Below are 24546 nucleotides of genomic sequence, written 5' to 3'. Positions count from 1 at the left end.
GTTGAGGAAAATTGGGGGAAGGGAAGATAGAGCAGGGACAAGAGAAAGCTTAGAGAGAGAGGGTTGGGCCCAGAGGCAGCTGCTTTTAAGCGGTGGAGAGGCTTGAACGCTGTCCTGATTGGTTAATGCCATTCTGCTGGTCTGAGCATGTGCAAGCAAGGGTGCAGGCAAGGGTGCTCAGCCCCACATGGCTACCTCCAAACTGCAGGACCACCTGTGCCTCCAGGTGGCTCCCAACACCTCATCAACCCCACATCTGACAGATATCCAAAATATATAAAGAAGCTAAATATCAAAATACCAAATAATACAATTAAAAGGTGGGGTACAGATCTAAACAGAGAATTTTCTACAGAAGACTCTCAAATGGCTAAAGAACAAAGAATTGCTATATATCCTTAGTCATCAGGGAAAAGCAAATCAAAACAACTCTGGGATACCATCTTACATTTATCAGAATAGCTAAAATCAAAAACTAATGATAGTTGTAAATGGAGACTATGTGTTCACTTCACAGCTGCCCAGACCTAAATAATCACACACAAACTATATTAATTATAACCCTGTTTGGCCAATAACTTGGGCATATTTCTAGACAACTCTTACATCTTGAATCACCCCATTTATAATAATCTATGTATTGCCATTAGGCTATGGCTTACCAGTAAGGTTCCAGCCCCTGTCTTCTTCAGCAGCTACGTGGTGTCTTCCTAATTCTGCCTTCTTTCTCCCTGCATTCAGTTTAGTTTTCCCGCCTAGCTTTATTCTGCCCTGCCAAAGGTCAAATCAGATTCTTTATTAACCAATGGTAATAAAAAAACATTCATAGCATGCAGAGGAGAATCCCACATCAGACAGTTTATGTTAGAGAGGATGTGGAGTAAGGGGAATATTCTTCCACTGCTGGTGGGAGTGCAAACCTGTACAGCCACTTTGGAAATCAGTATGGCAGTTTCATGGAAAATTGGGAACCAATCTACCTCAAGACCCAGCTACACAAATTTTGGCATATACCTAAAGGATGTGCAGCCATACCACAAGAACACTTGTTCAACTATGTTCATAGCATCATTATTCATAATAGCCAGAACCTGAAAACAACCTAGATGCCCCTTGACTGAAAAACGAATAAGAAAAATGTAGTACATTCACACAATGGAGTACTAATCATCTGTAAAAAGTGATGACCTCATGAAATTTTTGAGCACATGGATTGAACTAGAAAAAAATCATTCTGAGTAAGGTAATCCAGACCCAGACAAACATGGTATGTACTCACTCATTGGTGATTATTAGGAATAAAGTAAAGGATAACTAGCTTAAAATTCACAGCCCCAGAGAGGCTAGATAACAAGAAGGTTCCAAAGAGTGACCCTGAGAAGGGGAAGTAGAAAAGATCTCCTGAGTAAACTGGGGAAGGGGGTTGAGAGATAGAAGGATGGGAACAAGAGGGAGTGGGTTAGGTGGGCTGGGTGCAGGAGGCAGGTTGGAGGCAGGATAGAGGGGTAGAGTAACAAAAGAGATGCCTTAATGGGGGTCATTTTGGGGTTAGGGTACCCTGTTTTTTAAATGTAGCATTTTGTTTGTTTATGTCTAGTTTCTTGAGTTCATTATATATTTTGAATATTAGTCCTCTGTTGAATGTAGAGCTGGAGAAAAACATTTCCCATTCTGTAGGCTGCCTCTTCATCCAAAACAGTGTCCTTTGCAGTACAGAAGCTTCCCAGTTTCATGAGGTCCTATTTCTCAATTGTTGATCTTAGTGCTTTGCTCAGTGTTCTGTGCAAAACATCTTTTACTGTGCCAATGAGTTCAAGGCTATTCCCCACTTTCACTTCTATCAGGTTCACTGTATCTGATTTTATGATGAGGTCTTCAATCCTTTTGGACTTGAGTTTTGTGCAGAGTGATTAGTATGGATCTCACTGCATTCTTCTACATGTCTACACACAGTTTGACCAATATTAATTGTAGAAGAAGTTGTCTTTTTTTTACCCAATGTGTGTTTCTGGTTTCTTTATAAAGAAACAGTTGTCTGTTGGTGTGTGGATTTATGTCTGGGTCTTCAGTTCAATTTTATTGATCTATATGTCTGTTTTTGTGCAAATACTATGCTGTTTTTAGCTTTTTATGACAGTTTGAAATCAGGATTAGTGATACCTCCCATAGTGTTTTTATTGATTCAGGATTATTTTAGATATCCTGTTGTGTGTGTGTGTGTGTGTGTGTGTGTGTGTGTGTGTGTTTTCCATATGAAGTTGAGAATTGTCTTTTTAAGCTCTGTAAAGAATTGTGTTAGAATTTTGATGAGGATTGATTGCATCTATAGATGGCTTCTGGTGTGATGGCCATTTTTACTCTGATAATCCTACAGATCCATTAGACTGGGAGACTTTCTATCTTTTGATATCTTCAATTTCTTTCCTCAATGATGAGGTTTTATCATACAAGCCTTTCACTTGTTTGGTTAGAGTTAACACACTTTATATCATTTGATGCTATTGTGAAAAGTGTTGCTTTCCTGAATTGTTTCTCAGTCTGTCATTTGTATATAGTAAGGTGTCTTACTTAGGGTTTCTATTACTGTAAAGAGAAACCATGACCATGGAAACAAACATTTAGTGGGGTGGCTCACTTACAGTTCAGAGGTTTAGTCCATTATCATTGTGGTGGGAAACAAGGCAGCAAGCAGGCAGACATGGTGCTGGAGCTGAGAGTTCTTACATCTTGATCAAAAGGCAACAGGAAGTGGTCTGTCTCCTGTCCATTGGGTGTGGTTTGAGCATATATGAGACCTCAAGGCCTGCTTCCAAAGTGACACACTTCCTCCAACAAGATCATACTGATGTGGGATTGCCCTCTGTATACTATGAATACCATTGGTTAATAAAGATACTGTCTTAGGCCTGTAAAAGGATAGAGTTGAGCTAGGTGGTGAAAACTAAACTGAATGCTGGAAGAAAGAAGAAGGCAGAGTAAGGGAGAAGCCATGTAGCCTAGCCAGAGACAGATGCTGGAACTTTACCCGGTTCCTTGTGGCAATACACAGACAGATTAATAGAGATGGGTTAAATTAAGATGTAAGAGTTAGCCAATAAGAAGCTACAGCTAATGGGCCATGCAGTGATTTAAATAATATAGTTTCTGTGTGATTATTTCAGGAGTTTGGGAAGCCGGGAAACGAACAAGCAGCCTCCTACATCATACCTTCTCTAACATAGCTACACAACCTAAGATTGCCTCTCCCTTTGGGGGACATTTTCTTTCAAACCACCACATTCCACACCCTGGCCCTCAAAGGCTTGTAGCCATATGATAATGCAAAAATGTATTCAGTACAACTTCAAAAATCCCACAGTCTCAAACTTATTTAAAATCTAAAGTTTAAAGTCTCTTCTGAGATTCACGCAGTCTCTTAACTGTAATCTCTTGTAAAATTAAAAAAAATCAGATCACATACTTCCAACACATAATGGCACAGGATATACATTACCATTCCACAACAAAGAGAAGGAAGCAGAGTGAATAAATACTGAACCAAAGCAAGACCAAAAACCAGCTGGGCAAACTACAAACTCTGCATCTCCATATCTGATGTCAAAATGCTCTTCAAATCTCCAACTTCTTTCTGCTTTGTTGACTACAGCATACTTTTTTTTCTTGGGCTGATTCCACTCCCAATTAGCAGCTTTCTTCAGCAGGTATCCCACAACTCTGGCATCTCCAACATCTTGGAGTCTCAAAGGCAATCCAAGCTTTATCTTCACAACTCCATGCAGTGGCCTCTGTAGACCTTCATTCAGGGACACCCCTGACACATGCCTGATCGCAGAGGCTTTCCTTAGTTGTGGAAGAATATTCCACAGTCCGTTTCTTCTATCCTTAAAGCCAGAACCACGTGGCAGAACCTGCCAAGTTCTGCTGCTTACTGGGACTGGAATATGGCCCCCTCATTCAATTGCATCCTCACCAACTTACTGTTTTCAATTATTTCCTTCACTGCCTAAGCTTGGCTGTCTTGAAATTGGATCTGTAGACCAGGCTGGCCTCAAACTCATAGAACTCTTCCTTTCTAATTTGAATACCCTTGATCTTCTTCAGTTGTCTTATTCCTCTAGCTAAAACTTCAAGTACTATATTGAATAGATATCAAGAAAGTAAACAACCTTGTCTTACTCTTGATTTTAGTGGAAATGCTTTGAGTTTCTCTACATTTAATTTGATGTTGGCTGTAGGCTTCTTGTAAACTGCATTTACTATGTTTGGGTATGTTCCTTGATCCCTAATCTCTCCAGGACTTTTATCATGGAGGGATCTCTGAGTTTGAGGCCAGTCTAGGTCTGCAGATATAGTTTTAGGACAGTCAATCTTAGGCAGTGAAGGAAATGATTGAAAACAGCAAGTTGGTGAGGATGCAATTGAATGAGGGGGCCATGTTCCAGTTCCAGTAAGCAGCAGAATTTGGTAGTTTCAGTCACATGGTTCTGGCTGTAAGGATAGAAGAAAGGGATATTGATACTGTCAAAGGCCTTTCTGCAACTAAGATGATTATTTGGTTTTCCCTTCAGTTTGTTTGTTCATGTGGTGAATTATTATATTTATTTATATATGTGTATTGGCCATCCCTAAATCTCTCGGCTGAAACCTAATTGATCATGGTCGATGATATTTTTTGATGTTTTTTGGATTCAGTTTGCAAGTATTTCTGCATCTATGTTTGTAAGAGAAGCTGCTGGTCTGCAATTTTGTTTCTTTGTTGAGTTTTTATGTGGTTTGAGTATCAGGGTAACTGTGACCTCATAAAAATGAATTGGGCAATATTCCTTCTGTTTTTATTTGTGGAATGATTTGAAGAGCATTGAATTAATTCTTCTTTGAAATTCTGATAGAATTCTGAGCTAAAACCATCTGGCCATGACCCCTTTTGATTAGGAGACTTTTAACAACTGCTTCTATCTCACTGGATCTGCTTATCTTGATTAACTTTGCTAAACAGAATGTTTTGGGGAAAAACGTATCCATTTATTTTAGGTTTTTCAATTTGGTGAAAGTACTGGGTTTTTTCAAGTTTACTCTTATGATTCTTTGTATTTCCTCAATGTCTGTTGTTATGTCCTCCATTGGTGGAGGAGGTTCTTCTGTCTACGTGTTGCTTTCATTGGTTGAGTAAAGAAACTGCCTTGGCCTTTTGATAGGGCAGCACTTAGGTAGGCGGAGTAGACAGAACTGAATGCTGGGAAGAAGGGCAGAGAGAGAGCCGCCATGAAGCTGCCAGGTCAGACATGCTGAATCTTTCCCAGTAAACCACAACCTCGTGGTGACATACAGAGTATTAGAAACTGGTTAAATCAAGGTGTGAGAGTTAGCCTATAAGAGGCTAGAGAAAATGGGCCAGGCAGTGATTTAATTGGTACAATTTCTGTGTGGTTATTTCAGTTAAGCTAGCATGGCAGCTAGGACAACAAGCAGCCCACTCACTCCACTCTCCCTACAACACCCCATTTTTGTTTTTGATTTGGTTAATTTGGACATTTACTCTCTGCCTACTAGTTAATTTAGATAAGGGTTTGTTGATTTTCTCAAAGTATCAACTTTTTGTTTCATTGATTCTTTGTACTGTTCTCTTTGTTTCTTTTTTATTGATTTCAGCCCTGACTTGATTATTTCTTGCCTTGTGCTCCTTTTTGGTATGGGTTCTTCTTTTGCTAAGTTACTAGTATGAGATTGCCCCAAATTTTTCATGTAGACCCTTAGTGCTATGGACTTGCCTCTTGGAACTACTTTAATTATGTTCCATAAGTTTAGGCATGCTATGTATTTGTTTTCATTCAAATCTAGAAAGTCTTTAATTTCTTTCTTAATTTCTGTCTTGGTCTATTTTTCATTCAGCTGCGAGCTGTTCAATTTCCATGAGTTTGTAAACTTCCTGTTGTTTATGTTTTTGTTGATATCTAGCTTTAATCCATGGTAGTCAGAGAGGATGCAAGGAGTTATTTCGATTTTCTTTTATCTTTTGAGACTTGCTTAGTGTCTATGTGATCAATTTTGGAGAAAGTTCCATGAGGTGCAGAGGAGAAGGTATATTCTTTTGTTCTTGGTTGAAATGATCTTTAAATATGTGTTAGGTCTATTTGTTTATATGTCAGTTAGTTCTAGCATTTTTCTCTTTAGTTTTTGTCTGGATGACCTATCCATTGATGGGAGTGAGATATTGAAGTCTCCCAATATCAGTGTGCAGGAGTGAATGTGGGATTTAGTAATGTTTCTTTTACAAATGGTTTTGATTATTAGGTGCAGAAGGAGTTTTCTTTTCTGTTCCAGTCTATTTGATACTCTGTGTGCTTCTTATACTTTGATAGGCATCTTGTTCTTTGGGTTAGTGAAATTTTCCTCTATGATTTCATTGAAAATATTTTCTGTGCCTTTTACCTATATTTTTTCTCCTACCTCTATTCCTATTATTTGTAGAAATGGTCTTTTCATGGTGTTCAAGGTTTCCTAGATGTTTTGTACAAGGAGATTTTAGATTTAACTTTTTTTGAATGATAAAGTATTCACTTATGTCTTTGATGCCTGAGATTGTTTCTTCCATCTCTTATATTCTGTGGTGAAGCTTGCCTCTGTGGTTCCTATTTGAGTTCCTAAACTTTTTTATTTCCTGATTTCCTACAGTTTGGCTTGATTCTATTTCTACTTTCAGGTCTTGAAGGCTTTGATTCACTTTTCTCCACTGTTTATTTGTGTTTACATAGATTTCTTTAAGGGACTCATTCATTTCCTCTTTAAGGAACTCTATCATATTCATAAAGACTGTTAAGATTGTTTTCTTGTGCTTCGGCTAGGTTGGAATATTCAGGGTCTGTTGTCAGAGGGTTGCTGGGCACTACTGGAGCCATATTATTCTGGCTATTGTTTTTACAATGGCATCTAGGCATCTGATATTTGGAAGATTGTAGCACGAGGTGTTGATATCTGTTGACCAAGGTTTCTATCCCACCGGTTCTGCAGCCATTAAGCCCCAAAGAAATATACAGAGGTCTAAATTAGTTATAAACTGATTGGCCCATTAGCTCAGGCTTCTTATTAACCAATTCCTACATCTTAAATTGGCCCGTTATTCTTTTCTATGTTAGCCACATGACTTGGTACCATTTTTTGCAAGGCAGTCACATCTTGTTTCCTCTGCAGCTGGGTCACGACTATGGACTACACTTCCCTCTTCCAGCATTCTTGTTGCCACACCTCTACTTCCTGCCTGGTCACTGTCACCCCATCTATACTTCCTGTCTGGCTACTGGCCAATCAGCATTTTATTAAAAATAATACAAGTGACAGGTTAAAAGATCATTGTACCACAGCACTTCCCCCCCTTTTTTTAAAACAAGAACTCTGAATCTAATATCCTTTGTTTAGCTTTTCTCCTGACCATTATCCATAACAACTTGTAACCAACATTCTAGTCAAAGGAAAATATCCATAGTCCATTTTTTTGGGAAACGTGGGTGTAGTTTTCCATGATACTTCCTGTTGATTGGGGGTGCTGTTATGGAGGACCTAAACAAAATTTAGAATTATGATCAGGTTGTAACTGGAGTATCCTGTGAGGCTTAATCATCTCAGGTAATAGTCTTAAATATGTTCTGGATATAAAACTCAGACATCTGGGCCGCTCTTACTAGAGATTTATCAGGAGATCTTCCTTGATCAAACCTGATTTTTTCTTAGCCCAGAATGAATCCACAGCCTCTCATTTTCTGTGGAAACAAAAGCAAAACCTCTGCTCCAAAGTAACATACCTTTTGACTTCAATTTTAAAGTCAAGCCATTTTCAAAATACCCATCTTGGATTAATTCAGTAGCATTTATATTAAAATGTCTTTTAGCATCTTTGTTCCTTCCTCAGCCATCAAACAATTTAAAAACAACACAATAACATGCAATATTCAGACTTTCTGTGTATTTTTCATCTTTACGTACTTTATTCTAACCTCTCTTTCTTTTATTTTTAATTTTTGGTTTTTTGAGACAGGGTTTCTCTGTGTATCTTTGTCCTGGAACTCACTCTGTAGACCAGACTGTCCTTGAACTCACAGAGATCTACCTTCCTCTTCCTATCAAGTGTTGGAATTAAAGATGTGTGCCACTACACCCTGAATTTACAAAGATCCCTCTGCTTCCACTTCCCAAGTCTTGGGATGATTAAAGGTGTGAGCCACCACACCCCACTACTCTCTTTTTTATTTTTTAAAGGAGTTTATCCTTTTTTCAAGCCTACATATATTTTTAAATACATAGTAAACCATTTAGAGGTTTTCTTCATCTTTAAATCTTTCTTTCCTGTATATTTCTCTTTATTTTTAACCACGTGAGTCTTTAATTTGCTAAGTTATATGGCTAGAATTAAAGCCATAGCTTTGATGCTGGATCCAGTTCATTCCTTAGCTTTCTGAGAATCTAGCTTCATGGTGGAGGTACTGGTCAGAGTTATATTTATTACCACAACTTTATGGCATTTCAAGGTCCATGCTGCCACCAAAAAGCATGATGTTGGCTATTCATAAACACCATTTAAGTGTTTTGTAGCAGAGCCTCTTAAAAAGGCTGCAAAGTTTTTGTAGATAAAGCTGAGTCAGGAAGCCTCTATTAAATGAAATGCATTTGCCTCCAGCAAACAGAGCCCACCTGAGAAAATGCTGCTAGCAATAGTCCATGCTTAACTCTATTTTTTTCTGTCTAGAATTACTTCCCAAGCTCTCTCAGGCTTTCTGTGGATGCAGTTTCCACATTTGCTAAGACAGGGTAAAACAGTTTTGAAAAATTCCTACCTCTGAAAGTGCTCTGTCAGTTACTCTAGGCATTAGCCAAAGTTGGTTGTTTCAACATTGCAAATGAGACTTTGGGTGATTGCTTAAGCAGCCAGTTGTCTCTGTCATCTATTGTACATTTTGGAAGCTGCTTGATTGCACTTCCTGCCTACTCAAGTAATATTGTCTCCCTTCTCAGGCCTTCAATGGGGTTGAATATTAGATAGTCATAGTTACCATCCACTTATGATCTGGCCAAGTCATTTCCAATATAAGACTTAGATTCCTTAGGACAGGATGTTTATTAAAACATTTGTTATATGTTCCTTGCTTAATATTGTTTATGCTGGTTGTAATTCTAATCTTATACTTGATGTTTGTTCCTAGTGTATATAGTTTTGTATTGGGTTTGGAACTCTCTTATTTAAACAAAAGGGAAAGGTGCTGTGGGAGCTCCTTCCACTCCTTCAGCCAATATCCTTTAAAATACCAGCCCACTTGGGCATGGTCTCTTACACTATAAATGCAGCTGTAAAGCATGTGCTCTGTTTGCTTGCTTCTGGCTCTCACTTCCAGCTGCTCGACTCTGTTCCTGTTCACTATTTGTAAAGAGGACTGTGATCTAGGACAGTGATCTGTAAGTCTCCCCTAAATAAATAACCCTTTATTATAAGTAATTATGATCTAGTATGGGATTATTTTGTAACTTCTGCCATCAGATATCTGGTCTTGTCTTGTTGATGGGTTTTTTTTTGGGGGGTGGGGGGTTTGGTTTCTTTTCCTCTCTGGATTTTGGGAGAGCGTGGTGGCTGTATGTTGTCTGATAGGAAATTTTTCTGGTGCCCTGATAGATGTGACTACTGGGGATTCCAGTTAAAATGTCTTTATGGGTATCAAGAGTTGAGGTCTAGATTATGGTATGAGCTGGCAGGGCTGGGAGTATCCACAGAATGGAGGGAAGCAAGGTATTTCATTGGGATATGCTTAGTTCCCTAGAAAGGTGTGCAGTGTGTGAGGAGAGGACACAGCAGAAGGTCGACTACAGAGCTGGGGATATGACTGGAAGGTTGGACTTGGAGGAATGGAAACAGGGTAAAGCTCTGCAGCTAGTTCACTTCTTCTCTGGACAGAGTGGCCTGTGGGTCCCCAGGGAAGGCCTGCTGGAGGTGGAGACTGGAACAAAACAATGGGTGGAGGCAAGGATGTTTGGATGGGGATATCTGTGTGATCAGTTGGAGATGGGGGAAAGGGGACCTTCAATTGGTGTTCTGCTGCAGATCTGGAGATGAGGTTGGGGGATTAAATCCGGAGGAGCAGAAGGAGGGGTGAAGATCTTCAGTCAGCCTACCTGCTTCCCTGGCAGGAATATTTATTTCTTACTGTTAGCTCAAGGGCCTCTTATGTTTAACTCACTGACATATTCCCACCTCCTCATATAGCACATGACACCTGGTTTGCAACAAGTATTATCTTTTAAACATCTTCTAACTCACATTGGTGGCCATCACTCCAAAGAGCTTCTCTCAGCTTTCCTCTATCCCCCATCCTATGTGACTTAGTCCCACACTACCTTTTCCTTGTCTTTACTATACTAACAAGTTATAATACTGTTTTTTTTGAGACAGTCTCATGTAGCCCAAGCTGGCCTCGAGCTTACTGTGTAGACATTGAGGACCTTGACCTTGTGATTCTCTTGCCTTTATCTCCTGAAGGCTAGAATTACAGTAAAGTATTCTACTAAGTAAGCTATACCCCAAGCCCAGGTTGATTTGTTATTCTGTTCAGTTCATACTTGTGTATTAAATCTGTTAGAGTATAATTATATAATAACGATGTCTATGACTAGTGTGTTTGTTGAATAAAACTGAACAAACAGGAAACAAATCCACAGAAAAAGATGACTTGGAACCAATTTATTTGAAACTCTATGAGAGGTGGGGGCTATGAACAAGAAAGTGCCAGTATCAGCTTAGTGCCCTTTGTCTTTTTGGATGAGAACAGACATTTGAGATTATAATCAGTATGTTCTGTCCCACCCTGTCTCACCCCGTTTCTCAGACTCTAACTTTTTCCTCCTCTACCAGCTCAAGCTAACGCTGGGCCACTGGACAGCACTGCTTTCTCCAGAATGAGTCTCACACTCTGAATTTCATTGACAGATCATTCAGAACTAGAGATTAATGCTAAAACCGGCAGCAACATAACCCTGCAAGTCTTCAAGAACCCGCTTGAAACCTACAAACTAATCACCTGGCTTTATACTAAGAAACAGAAGATTTTAGAATATGAGTATAACAATACAGAGATTACCTATGCTGGATATCGGGGCAGGGTCGACTTTGACAAAATAACTGGTGCACTTCTAATCTACAATATCCGGAAAGAAGACAAAGGTCACTACTACATGAGAGTGTTGAAGAAAACTGAGGAAGAATACGAGAAAATCTTGAATGTATTTGGTAAGTTTTAGAGTCAAAGGAAAATGCCTATTCAAGGAGTTTACTGGGAGTTGGGGGTGCTGATTGAAAAAGGAGAAGAGAAGAACATCACGACACACTACATTTCTCCCAGAGACACATCTACTTGTGAGTAAGCCTGATCCAGCAGATATCAAATTATGTTAGTTTTTCATTACTAAGACAAACTCCTCAGATAAAGAATTCAGATAGAGAATTCAGACAGGGTAAGATTTATTTGGGCTCACAGCTTCAGAGGTTGTATGGTCCATTGTTAATTGGCTCCATCACTATGGACCTGTGGGAGGTGCAGCATCATGGCAGAGCAGAGCAATGAAGCAGAGCTGCTCACTCCAGGCTGGGAAGGAGGTACTAGAACGAAGGGCCAAGAACAGAATATACCTTCCAAAGATATGTTCCTAATGACTGCTTTCTCAGTTGGGTCCCTCCCACTTCCCAGTAGTCCATTTAATTATTAATCCAACAAAAAATCAATTAATTGATGGGCTCAGAGATTTTTGAACCAATCACTTGCACAAATATTGCCTACTAGTGACCAAACCTTCGATGTGAGGCCCTTTTGAGGAGCCACAAAGAGGAAGAAACAAATCATGGTAAGACTGGAAACAGTAAAGACTATTTCTTTTGTAGTTTCCTCACTCTGTCATGTAAGCAACCCAAATTAGTTTTGCACATACTTTAATTCTGTCTGAACTCGGATTTCATCAGACTTATAGAAAACAAAAGATATTAAAAATAAATTGAGATAGTTCTCTGGGAGAGTTCTCTCAGATTTAGTATGACAAAAATTTTCACTTATGGCTTCAGCCTAACCAGTTTCTGTGGAAATAAGAGTAGGGCATTATCCTTGGAGTCAGACGGATTTAGATTCAAAGTGCCAATTTAACAAAATAACTGTGTATGGAAAGACAAACTCCCGTGTTCTCACTAATTTGTGGAAGCCAAGAAATATGACTTCATAGTCACTAGAGGGAATTTGAATAATGGAAAACATCATAAAGTTAAATAGAAGGGGTCATCTCTGGGATTCCACAGCACACTATTTCAAAGTAGCTGGAAAAGAACATCCCAAAGATCCCAAAACATAGAAATGGTAAATATTTGAAGATGCAAATCTCAATTTTTTTGAAGTAATTATTATACTGTACATTTAATTATCACATAGTACCCCACAAGTATGTACAGTTATTATGTATCCATCAACCCTTTAAAATCCCTCTGGCTAGTTCCCTAGTAGTCATGGCATCATGGTGTAAGATATTAATATCTCTTTGTCCATATTAAGGTTCTTTGGAGGGAAGTGACAAAAGCCAACTCTTTGTACATTTCCCCCCCCCCCAAAAAAAGGAGACATGTTCCATTGGAGCTCAGTAGAGCAATTCAAGGGAATGTAGAAGAGCTAAGAAGGCCTGAAGGATGGAAGGTGAGAACAGGGCCAGTTCAGTCCTGAGCCTCAGGAATCTACAGATCCGGGCATCAGCATATTAACACAACTTAACTCTCAGCGCTTGGTTTTGTGCCCAATCAGAACCTTATAAAGAAAAATGCATTTATTTATGGTTTGCCTAGATTATTTAATGTCTTATGCTATGTGATCTTCTATCTAAATACTTAATAAATGCGCTAACTTTGCTTCATTCTGTTTGATTATGGAATTCTTTTCTGTGGGTCATCAAGATCCATCTTTATCCAAATGGGGATCCCCCAAAGGGAGAGGAAACTCCTTTGGCCATGGGTGACTGTGTTATGGTGTGTCTCCCTGATAAACTAGCAGAGCTACAAACAAAAAAATCTCTGAGGCCAAGAATGTGTAGAACCCTACAACTTTTCTCTTTCAAAATGGGTGGGCTTCAAACATTTCCTTGGGCAAAATTAAATAAAAAATGGTTTCAGAAGCAACACAAGGTCCAGGTTCCATTTTCCTCGGGAAAGGACTGTTTTACAATTAAATTTAAATGTTCTAGCCACTGTCTCACAGCTTGTTCCAATCTGTAAGATGGCCACAGGCATGGGGTGTTTTGGGGGTGGGAGATAACTGAACAGCCACCAGTAGCCCAAGGAGTTCACCTTCCCTTAGGGGATTTCCGCTCAGGTAAAGTTGGATCCTTGACTACCCCACGGAAAAGAATTCATGGTGAGCCAAAATGAAACAAACTTAATGAGTTTATTAAGTACTTAAATAGGGTCATATAGAAATAAAGACATTACCTCATCTGGGCAAACTAGTCTATTTGTCTTTCAGAGCTTCTGATTCACAACGGAGACAAAGATGGCAGGTTTATAGACCTAAGCATCCTATAATGACAGTGTGAAGGACTTTGCTATGTACAGGTTGAGGCCCTTTAGGATTCTCCCTGAATCTGAACTCCAGAATTCTTGAGGGACAGAGTGGTCCCCGCTAATGCTTGCTGTGAGCTTTTGTTAGAGAACAGGCCCTGAGTATCCCAGATAGTTAGGAAACACAGTCAGAAGTCAGCTGGTCTCCCCTCTAACACTTAGCTTACAGATGACCATCACCCTTCTTTGTTCCTAATGGCATGTGATGAACTCTGGCTCCCCCTCCTGGATCTACCTTAGCATCACCACCCAAAAGTAGCCTCCTGAAGACAAAGTTGCTCCCTGGCTCCATCTATAGGAGTCTCTTATTCATACCCACCTTGAACAGCAATCATGGCCCCTCCCTGGTTCCCTTTGTAGTCTGTTGGTCAAATCCTTGCATCATAAACACCACAAAAATGTACAAGCCCATTGTCTCATAACAAGTCTTTTTCAGATCCTGTGTCCCAGCCTACCATAAAAATCGAGAAGACTGAAAATCTGCCTGACGCTTGTCACCTGATACTATCCTGCAAGGGAGAGCAACAGAATGTTACATACACTTGGTTTGACGACTTGGGGTCTCTTCCCCAAAACGGGGAAGGAGGTGTGCTGGAAAGAATCATCACCCCACAGAACAAATCTACATTTTATACCTGCCAAGTCAGCAACCCTATAAGCAGGAAAAATGACACTGTGTACTTCACTCTGCCTTGTACTCTGGGTAAGAATTACCTTCCAGGGAGCTGAGGTGGGCACATGATGACGGGTTTCTTTTGAATGAAGAAAGATGTGGGGTTTCTGCTTGGCCTTCTGGCAGAGACTGTGGTGGGAAGTCTCAAAGGTGTCATTGGAGTTTGAGACCTGGCTTCCACCTGGCTCTACAGCCACCTACCAGCTAGCTCACCTTATCCTTCCTTAAAGCTGAGTCCTGAGTAGTTATAGGACAGTCTGAGATACCAGAACGATTGGGGGAAGTAGGAAAAGAGGGAAAAGTAGTCCAGGCAAGGAAATAAGGAAAACTGGATGGGTGAGAGAGAGGTTGGTGAGTAGAAGCTAGGTTCCCATCCTCAGGAAGGCAAACTCTAGGCTTCACGTCTCAGATTTCTCTGCATTGCTTAGAAGCATCCTTTTATACAATGTCACTCCCCCTTTAATACAGACCTACAGAGGTGCCACCAAAGTCCTGGGTTTTAGAGTTAGTCACACCTCTGGTTACTCCTGATGTAGTCTCTGTATTAGTTATTTTTACTGTTGATATGATAAAATGCCTTACAAAAACAACTTAAAGGAGAAAAGGTAAGAGTTCAACCCATCACGACAGGGGAGGCATGGCAACAGAAATGTAAGAGAGCAGTTCCTGCCATGTCCACAATCAGGAAGCAGAGAGATGAGTATTGGTACTCAGCAGGCTTCCCCCTTCCCACCTTTCATTCCCCAGGTTGTGGAAGGATGCTGCCCACATTTAGTGCAGATCTACCCTCCACAGTGAAATACCTCTAGAAACACCCTCAACAGACACTCTCAGATGTGCATCGCCTAGGGGATTCCAACTGAGTAACTACCGTAGTCACTTAGTGGATAACTAGGTGCCTTAGTTTCTCCAAACTATCTTTCTCTTAAATGTAAGACTAAATAATGCTACAAGAAATAAATAAATGATACATGTAACCTTTCTAACACTGGTGGTAATTAGTAATTCATTAGTGGTGAATTCATAACATCTAAGTTAGCTTTGCTTCCTCTAACTCTGGAGACAACAACTCTGGGGGACCCCTTAATGAATTTGTTTACAATCTCCAGAACTCTAGCCATTCCATCCTCCATGTGTAAAAGTGCCGTGCTTCAACCCAGATATACATGTTTGTTTGTTGTTTGTTTTTTCAGATTAGCTCATACCTGTGGTTGCAATGCTTTACTGTGATCCATGTCATGTCCATGTAACTTTCTGGCAGAATAAAGATATTCTGAGGAGAAATGTGGCTCTCCATTTGGGAACAGGCAATTTCAGTATTAGTTGTTGAAAGTGGAGTATGTTGGCTCATCTAATTCTAATACTTGGGAGACTGAAGCAGGAGAGTAAAATAGTTTGGTGCTAGTATAGGCTTCACCATGAGACCCCGTCAACAATAAAAATGGAATCACTTGAATCAATCATTCCAAAAGTAACTAAAGCCAGGGGTTTATGGAGGAATTATTCTTGGGCACAACTACCTGACAGTATCTTCTGACTGCAGCTCCTACTTGTATTTTATTTGTGATATTTATCTCAGAGGCAAGCATATTTTACTTCAAGATTGAGGTGTGCCAGAGCTCAGGGAGCTATGCAGGAGAGGAGGCAGAAATGTAAGAGTCAATGGGGATGGAAGACACCAAAGAGACAGTGCCTTCCAGACATAACAGGGCTGATATACATATGAACTCATAGAAACCATAGCAGCACGTATTGGGCCTACAGAGGTCCACGTCAGATGGGGTCCCAGCACTGAGAGGGGGAAGCTAACATGGACCCCCATCCCTAACCCAGAATCTATCTCCAAGTGTCAACTGCTTATAAAGGAAGCATTAGTTTTCTGTGAAGGAGCCTCACGGAATACAAGCCATACTGGAAGGCAGACCCATGCCAAGCAGTAACTGACCAACACAAAATTAAATGGTATTTGAGTTTTGGGGTTTTTTTGTCTCATAATGGTTTGTTTGGGCATTTTTTCCTTTACTGGTCTTTTGCTTATATAGTGTGGTTTCTGATGTTATGTGTCTGCATGTATATGAGTTTCTCGTGCTTTTTCTTTGTTCGTTTTTTCTGTTTATTTTATTCCGGTGTGTTTGTTTTCTAAAGAGACAGAGAATAAAAGTGTAGGGTTGGATGGGTGGGGAGGTAAGGAAGATATAGAAGGAGATGAAAGAGTGAAACCATGATCAGAATATATTGTATGAAAAAAAATATTTTTCAATTGAAAAAGAAATAGGTATAAGAACAGAGTAGAGAAGTGTAGAAATGTATCCATCTTGGCAGGAATAAAGATATTCTAGTAAAGAGATGATGTTAACTTCCTTTTGAATATTAGACCATTAAAACAATGGACACTGTGGTGGTTTGAATAGGAATGGTGCCCACAGGCTAATATATTTGAGTGCTCACTCATTAGGGAGTGGCACTATTTGACAGGGATTAGAAGGTGTGGCCTTGTTGCCGTAGGTGTGCCCTTATGGGAGGAAGTATGTCACTGGGAGTGGGCTATGGGAGGAAGTATGTCACTGGGAGTGGGCTTCGGAGTTTCAAATGCTCGTTAGGCCCAAAGTCTCTCTCTCTCTCTCCCTCTCTCTCTCTCTCTCTCGGCCAAATGTATACCTCTTAGATCTTTCTCTAGCACCATGTCTACATGCTTCTGTCTATGTTGATAATGGACTAAACCTCTGAAACTATAAGCAAGCCCCAATTAAATGTTTTAACTTATAAGAGTTGCCATGGGCAGGGTGTCTCATCACTGTAATAGAACGCCAACTAAAACAGACCCCAAGAAATTAGAATTTCTCCAGGAATCTGATATTGGCAGAAGAAAAGGCTATAAAATCAGGCACCAGCCAGAGGTAGTACTTGTCTCCAGGGAAGAGACTTCACACAGTTATGACAACTTGTCAGAGCACCTTACAGTAAAGATTAAAACCAGGACAATGACACGTGGGACCATACTTGAACTAAGACAGGTTATGTATGCACACCTCTTGCCTTCTATTTAAACCTGAACTTTATGTTAAACCTGAATATGGACATTGCCGTGGATTATTACAGACTTCTTTGTCCCTCTTTCCAATGTACGTTTCTTTAATAAAATCCCCCTTTATGCTTTCACTATTACTTTGTGCAAATAATATAAAGTATATAATAATGTGAATATAAATATCATTTACCTTTATATTTTACTTTGGCTCTTTAATTGGCTTATTAAAAATGAGTAGCTAAGCCTAGGTTCTTAAGGCTACCAGAGCGCAGATCCTAGCCATAGCAACTTCCATAATATCCTATCACTAGAGATTCTGGGTCCTGGAGACATGGCTCTTCTGTGTTTTTCAGGGATTGGTCTTGGGGCTGGATTCTTTGCCTCTGCTTTCTGCACATGGGCTGTAGGGCTGGATATTCTTGTTCTATCTCAGCTGACTGGTCACATCTTTTCATCCTCTCCTAACATGATCTCTCAGTACAGATACAATATAACAGACATGGGGTAATGAGAGCACAATTGGACTGGCCATCAATACAATAGTTCTGAGACCTGAAAAAAAGAAAGGTGTAATCTTGTCCCTTTAAAAGTGGGAGCAACCGCAGAGAAAATAAAATCACCTCCCTGTTTTGAGAAAGGGTAAACCAATCTTGACATTCTTTTGCCAGTTGAAATTTCCTAGAAAGCACTCCAATTCCCCTTTTCATTTTTATCTCTCATTTCCCTTTCCTATGATCAAACTTCTCCTTCTTGTCCCTTCATTGGGATGTTTTCTTTCCTTCCCTGCCACCTCCCTCACTTTCCTCCTAGTTAATACAAATGACTATTGAGAAACAGGGAGAAGTGGCCCCTCTATCCCTACACTCAGCGGTTCGCATCCTCAAGGTCCTCTATCTACACCTGACATGGCCTTAGCTCATTGCTCTCCAGGGTATGGGGTTGGTTCTTTCCTGGTCCTACAGATAAGTCAAGGAAAGTGTCCATCACGGGATTCAACCAAGCTAATGACATTTAAGGAATTTCTAAGGTCTTTACATCTGAAGAGAATGAGTTTTTGCAAAGAGGAGGATTTCCCTAGGCAGCTGGGACTAGGTTTAGGGAGGTAGCCATTCTCCTGTTTTAAGAGTGCCATCCTTATGCCTAGTCTTCCCCTTCCTTCTCAACACAGTGATCAAGGTCTAAGTGTTTGGGGTTTTGTTCTTTCAGCCAGATCCTCTGGAGTACGTTGGATTGCAACTTTGCTGATGGTCATGGCACCCATCATTCATACCTTCCTGTTGACCTGAGATGAACTCTTCTCACTTGAGAATGAAACTTTGAGGCCACTGGACCCTGCCTTTATCATCTGGAAAGCAGCTCTGACTCTATGGGACAGAAGAAATTGTGCTGTTGAACATTTGTGAGGGTTTGCATTTTCTTACCATCCTAGAGTTAAGTACAGGGCCTTCTTCACGCTCCAAAAGTGCTGGGCCACTGACCTATGTGCCAATCCCTTTACAAAAATTTTATAGTAACCTTTTAAAAGTTGTGGTTAATATCTAATTTTATATACACTATTTGTTTTCCAACATTCATTAAAGATAAATGTGTTATTTTCACCAAAATACATAACTACATTATGTTAATGGTTTTCCTTTTTTTAAAATTGATTCTTTCCTCAAACAATATATCTTAATTAGTTTCCTCTCCCTTTAATTCTCCAAGTTTGTCACTACTTCTAAGAGGCAACAACAAAGCATAACAAAATAAAATAAAATAAGCTAAAACAAAAACCATCACATCAAAGTTGGACAAGGCAATTTCAAAAAAGGAAAAGTGCCCAAGATCACACATAAGAATCAGAGATCCACTCATTCACACACCCAGAAGTCCCATAAAAATGTTAAACTAAAGGTATAATGTATATGCAAAGGACCTGATACAGAGCTGTGTGGGCCCTGTACTTGCTGCTTCAGTCTCTGTAAGTTCATAATGACCTTGTTCAGTTAATTTAGAGAGACCTTGTTCTCCTGGCATCCTCCATCCTCTATGGCTTTTAGCCTTTCCACCTCCACTTCCACAGGGTACCCTGAGCCCTGGGGGAGGGATTTGATGGAGACATCTCACCTCTTTCAGAGCTCTCTCTCTCTCTCTCTCTCTCTCTCTCTCTCTCTCTCTCTCTCTCTCTCTCTTTTCTTCTGCATAATGTCTGGCTGTGGGATTATGTATTTGTTCCCATCTACTGTAGCAAGAAGCTTCTCTGATGGCTGAATAAGGCTCTGATCTATAAGTGTAGCAGAATACCAATAGGTATTTTATTGTTACTTTTTTGTTGTTGTTTAGACCAGTAGTATTTGATTTTACCATAGGTCACCCAAGCAGTGTCAGGTTCATCTCATGGAGTGAGCTTTAAGTCAAATCAAACATTAGTTGGCTACTACCGCAATCTTTGTGCCCATCATTGCCCTAGCATATTTTACAGGCAGGGCAGATTGTAGGTCAAAAGTTTTGTAGCTGGGTTGGTGTTTACATTTCTCTTTGGGTTACCTGTAGAGTGCCTTCTTCTACCAAAGACCCTAAAATGATGGGGTAAAGTTTCAACATAGGTCCTGCTTGACAGCTCCATGTTCAATGTGTTGTGTAAGTGTTGTCTTCAGTACTAGGACCTTACTGGTTGGTTTGTGGGGATCAACCTAGTTGCTTGGTAATAGCCGGGGTTCTTTGGGTATTTCTATGTCACCTTTTTGGCCAACAACTCAATTGGATGTAAACCAGTTCAAGTACTGTAAGCTTCATTTGAAGACAAGAGATGGCCAACTGGAACTCCATCTCGCCCATAATTTGGAGATTTCGTTAGAATTATCTTCATATAGCTTAAGAAGATTCCAGTGCACCAACTTTTTATACCACTCCTCAAATACACCTTAATTCCATCTGATTCTCCCTATATTCTCTCTCTCAATCCTATTTCCCCTATACCTCCTGCCTGATCCTCCTGTTCCTGTCCTCCAACCCCCAGTTTATCCATAAAATTTATTCTATTTCTCCCTCCCAGGGAAATTTATGTGTCTCCTCCTCAAGCCCTTCCTCTATACCTAACTTCTCCAAGTCTTTGGACTGTAGTTTGGTTCTCATTTTTTAAAAGGCTAATATCTACATATAAGTGAATACATACCGTATTTATCTTTCTGGGTCTGGGTTACCTTACTCAGACTGATTTTTTTTTCTAGTTCCATACATTTGCCTGCAAATTTGGTGATATCATTAGACTTGTCATTTTTAACAGATGAATAATATTCCATCATGTAAATGTACCACATTTTCTTTATCCATTCTTAAGTTGAGGGACATCTAGTTTGCTTCCAGTTTTTGAGTATTATGAATAGAATAACAATGAACATGGTTTTGAGCAAGTGTCCTTGTGATAGGAAGAAGTGAACTTTGGATATATGACCAAGAATGGTATAGCTGGATCTTGAGGCAGATCAGTTCCCATCTTCATGAGGAACTGTCATATTGATTTCCACAGTGGCTACACAAGTTTGCACTCCCAACAGCGTTGGAGGAGTGTTCCCCTTACTCCACATCCTTGACAGCATGAACTAACTTGTGTTATTGATCTTAGCCATTCTGATAGGTATAAGATGAAATCTCAAAGTAGTTTTTATTTGCATTTTCCTGATGACTAAGGGTGTTGAACAATTATTTAAGTGATTCTCAGACATTTGAATTCCCTATATTAAAAAAATTTGTTTAGATCTGCACCCTATTTTTAATTGAACTATTTGGGCTTTTGATGTCTAGTTTCTTGAGTTCTTTATACATTTTGAGTATTAGTCTGCTATCAGATTTGGAATTGATGAAAATTTTTTCTCATTCTGTAGGCTGCTACTTTGTTCAAATGACAGTGTCTTTCACCTTACAGAAGCTCTTCAGTTTCATGAAGTCCCATTTATTAATTGTTGATCATAGTGCCTGTGCTATCAGTGTTCAGTTGAAACTCTTTTCTTAGCCAATGAGTTCAATTCTATTCCCCATTTTATCTTCTATCACTCAGTATATCTAGTTTTATGTTGAGGTCCTTGATCATTTTGGAGTTGAGTTTTGTGCAGGATGATAAATCTGGATCTCTTTGCATTCTTCTGCATGCAAACATCCAGTTTGACCAGAACCATTTATTAAAGAAGTTGTGTTTTTCCCCCAGTGTGTGTTTCTGACTGCTTTAATCAAAACCAAATGTCCATAGGTATGTCAACGTCTGGGCCTTCAGTTCAATTTCATTTATTCATGTTTGTTTTTGTGCCAACATCATGTGGTTTTTAGCTTTACAGTACAATTTGAAATTGGGGATGGTGAAAGCTCCCACAGTGCTTTTATTATTCAGGATTCTTTTAGAAATCCTGTTGGATTTTTGTGCGTGTTCCCATATGAAGCTGAAAATTGGCATTTGAAGGACTTTAAAGAATTGTGTTGGAATTTTGATGAGGATTGCATTGACTCTGTAGATGGCTTCTGACAGGATGATCATTTTTATTATTTTAATCCTACCAATCCATGAGCATGGGATATCTTTCCATCTTCTGCTATCTTCTTCAATTTCTTTCTTCAATGAGTTGAAGAATTTTTTTTATTATACAAGTCTTTCACTTGTTTGGTTAGAATTAAGATAGACCTGGAGAGGAGGAGAAGTGGGGAAAAACTAGAAGGAGTAGAGGGAGGGGAAGCTATAGTCAGGATATATTATATGAGAAAAATAAAGAATCTATTTTTAACAAAAAGAAAAAATAAAGGGAAAATTATAAATTTCTTTTAGGTTTTCCAATTTGGGGGAATATAGGTTTTTCAAATATGTCCCTATGATTTTCTCAGTATCTGTTGTTATGTCCCCTTTTGATTTGTTTTTTTATTGATTTTTGTTGAGCTCTACATTTTTCTCTGCTTTCCTCCTTGCCTCTCCCCTCCCCTTCAACCCTCTCCCAAGGTCCCCATGATCACAATTTACTCAGTAGATCTTGTCTTTTTCTTACTACCCACGTAGATGACATCTATGTATGTCTTTCTTAGGGTACTCATTGGTGTCCAGGTTCTCTGGGATTGTGATTTGTGGACTGGTTTTCTTTGCTTTATATTTAAAAACCACTTATGAGTGAGTACATGTGATAATTGTCTTTCTGGGTCTGGGTTACTTCACTTGAAATGATGTTTTCTAACTCCATCAATTTGTTTGCAAAATTCAAGATGTCATTTTTTTTTCTGTTGTGCAGTACTCCATTGTGTAAATGTACTACATTTTCCTTATCCATTCTTCAGTCAAAGGGCATTTAGGTTGTTTCCAGGTTCTGGCTTTGAGAAACAATGCTGCTATAAACACAGTTGAGCACATGTCTGCTATAGGAAGTCTTACAACCAGTGGTTACCCACCCACTAGGGCATGGCTCTTATACTATTTAAGCAGATGTAAAACATGCATCTGGCCTCTTTTCAGACTGTGGGATTTCGATTCTCAATTCCAGCAGAGGATTCTGACTTGTGAGTCTATTCCTAAATAAATAATTTTCTATTTTGTCTCAATTCTGAGTTAGTGTGGAATTTCTTTTAAGCTTCCTTCATCATCATCTGGCACCAAACATGGGTAACTACATCCACATAAAAACCTGAGAAATCTGAAAAATTAATTCTGGACACAAAAGAACAGAGTTAAGTATGGTTTGCTGGTGGCATTTTCTTGGATGAGCTCTGTTTGCTAGAAGCAAGCAAAGGCATAGCTCCTTTAAGAAGGATTTTCCTGATTCAGCCATGGTAGGAAAAATGCTGTGGCCATTATAAAATGCCAGCTTTCTGGGCCCTGCCAGTGCAAACTCTGACTCTTTCAGGCAGGCAGTATGGATACAGAGTATTTGACTGGGGTTTGTGAGCAGACTGCTGAAGCTTGCTTAATGGCAGTTCCTGGAAGTGGGGCAGTGTACTTGGCTCTCAGAGGAGTAGCAGTTCAGCCACGCTGGACTGGGCGGGATTAGATGGCAGTACCATATTTGACCTAGGAATGTCACAGATTAGATTCATAAGTGTTTAGCATTTTAAGAAGCGCTTCTGGTCAGAAAATAATTATAGATATGCAATAAAGACAAATCCAGATAAAAAAGACCTATAAATGGGTCACAGTGTTGGATTAGTGTACATAGGCTAAGGAGAGAGGAGGAAAGAATATAGAGAGTTGAAAAAGACAGTCATAGATTAAAGGAGTAAAGATAATAAAATAAATATTAAAAATCAATAGAGTAAAAATAAGCCACATAAAGATGGAAAATTCACAGAGAGTCTGGATTATGTATATTATTGTGCTATCTTTGAGTTTTTTGACTGTGAAGGAGCTAACTACTGAGAGACATTTCATTGTATGGGCTTCTGAGATAAAGCAGCATGTATATTACAAAGGTATCATGACTTTCAAATTTGGGTCTAAGGATATGTTTCTTTGGAAAAGTTCTTCTCTTGTTTCCACAGAAAATGAGAACCTATTGCTTCCAAACCAATATGGTTTCATGGAACAAGACCCACTGAGAGACTGCTGCAAACACCCCCACAAAGAAAATACTTTGCCTAGAAGACATCAGGAAGCAGTTTGGAGAGAAAAACTTCACCCATATTCCCAAATATTATTTATAAATGTTTCTTTACATTTAAAGGAGTATATGATATAGATATGAATAATTTGCATTGGTATGGATCTTGGTTTATTGATACAAATTTAAGGTAATTTTGTTATACTGTTTATTTCTGCCCTTTATTAAGGTATTGTATTTGTATAGTTCATTTTAAAATGTAATGTATAATTAAGAAATACAGGTTAATAGATAGTCATCTATAATAATCAAGCTTGTAGTAATGTTATTTAGATTTTCTAGATATATAGAGATATATTTCAGTTAGTTAGGTATTCTTCAAATCTTTCAGAGACCTTCAGAATACGGCATTTAAATGTTTTAAAAATTTAGAACTTTTCATGACAGTGAGACACATCTGCTCCTGTCAGCACCAGTCTACTTCAAGAGGAAGATGGGCATTGAAGAGCCTCCTTATGTAGTTTGTTAGATGAATTAAACATACAGGATCCACAGAGAAAAGACTGTTGAACTTGCCTAAAGGTGAGATGATCCTTTGGGGTTCCTGCTTCATGACAGAGTCTGTGAGACATTCTGCAGGATACAAAAGAAAGTGGCTGAACTGTCTTTGAAAGTTCCTGCTTCA

General features: G+C 39.3%; 1 protein-coding gene across 1 annotated transcript in view; it reads left to right on the top strand.

Annotated features, from left to right (window-relative positions):
- The window catches only part of Cd48 (CD48 molecule), a 34612-nt gene extending 11743 nt beyond the window's left edge, over positions 1-22869 (top strand). The window contains exons 2-4 of the mRNA XM_048448913.3: positions 10964-11263; positions 14055-14321; positions 18526-22869. Of these exons, the coding sequence (XP_048304870.3) occupies positions 10964-11263; positions 14055-14321; positions 18526-18605 (647 nt within the window). The 3' untranslated portion in view covers positions 18606-22869. The remainder of the gene's footprint in view (positions 1-10963; positions 11264-14054; positions 14322-18525) is intronic.
- The last annotated feature ends 1677 nt before the right edge of the window (positions 22870-24546 follow it).

This window comes from Myodes glareolus, chromosome 5 (assembly GCF_982192425.1).
Source record: "Myodes glareolus chromosome 5, mMyoGla1.1, whole genome shotgun sequence".
In the NCBI taxonomy this organism is placed as follows: domain Eukaryota; kingdom Metazoa; phylum Chordata; class Mammalia; order Rodentia; family Cricetidae; genus Myodes; species Myodes glareolus.
This window is presented reverse-complemented; position numbering and strand designations above follow the sequence as displayed.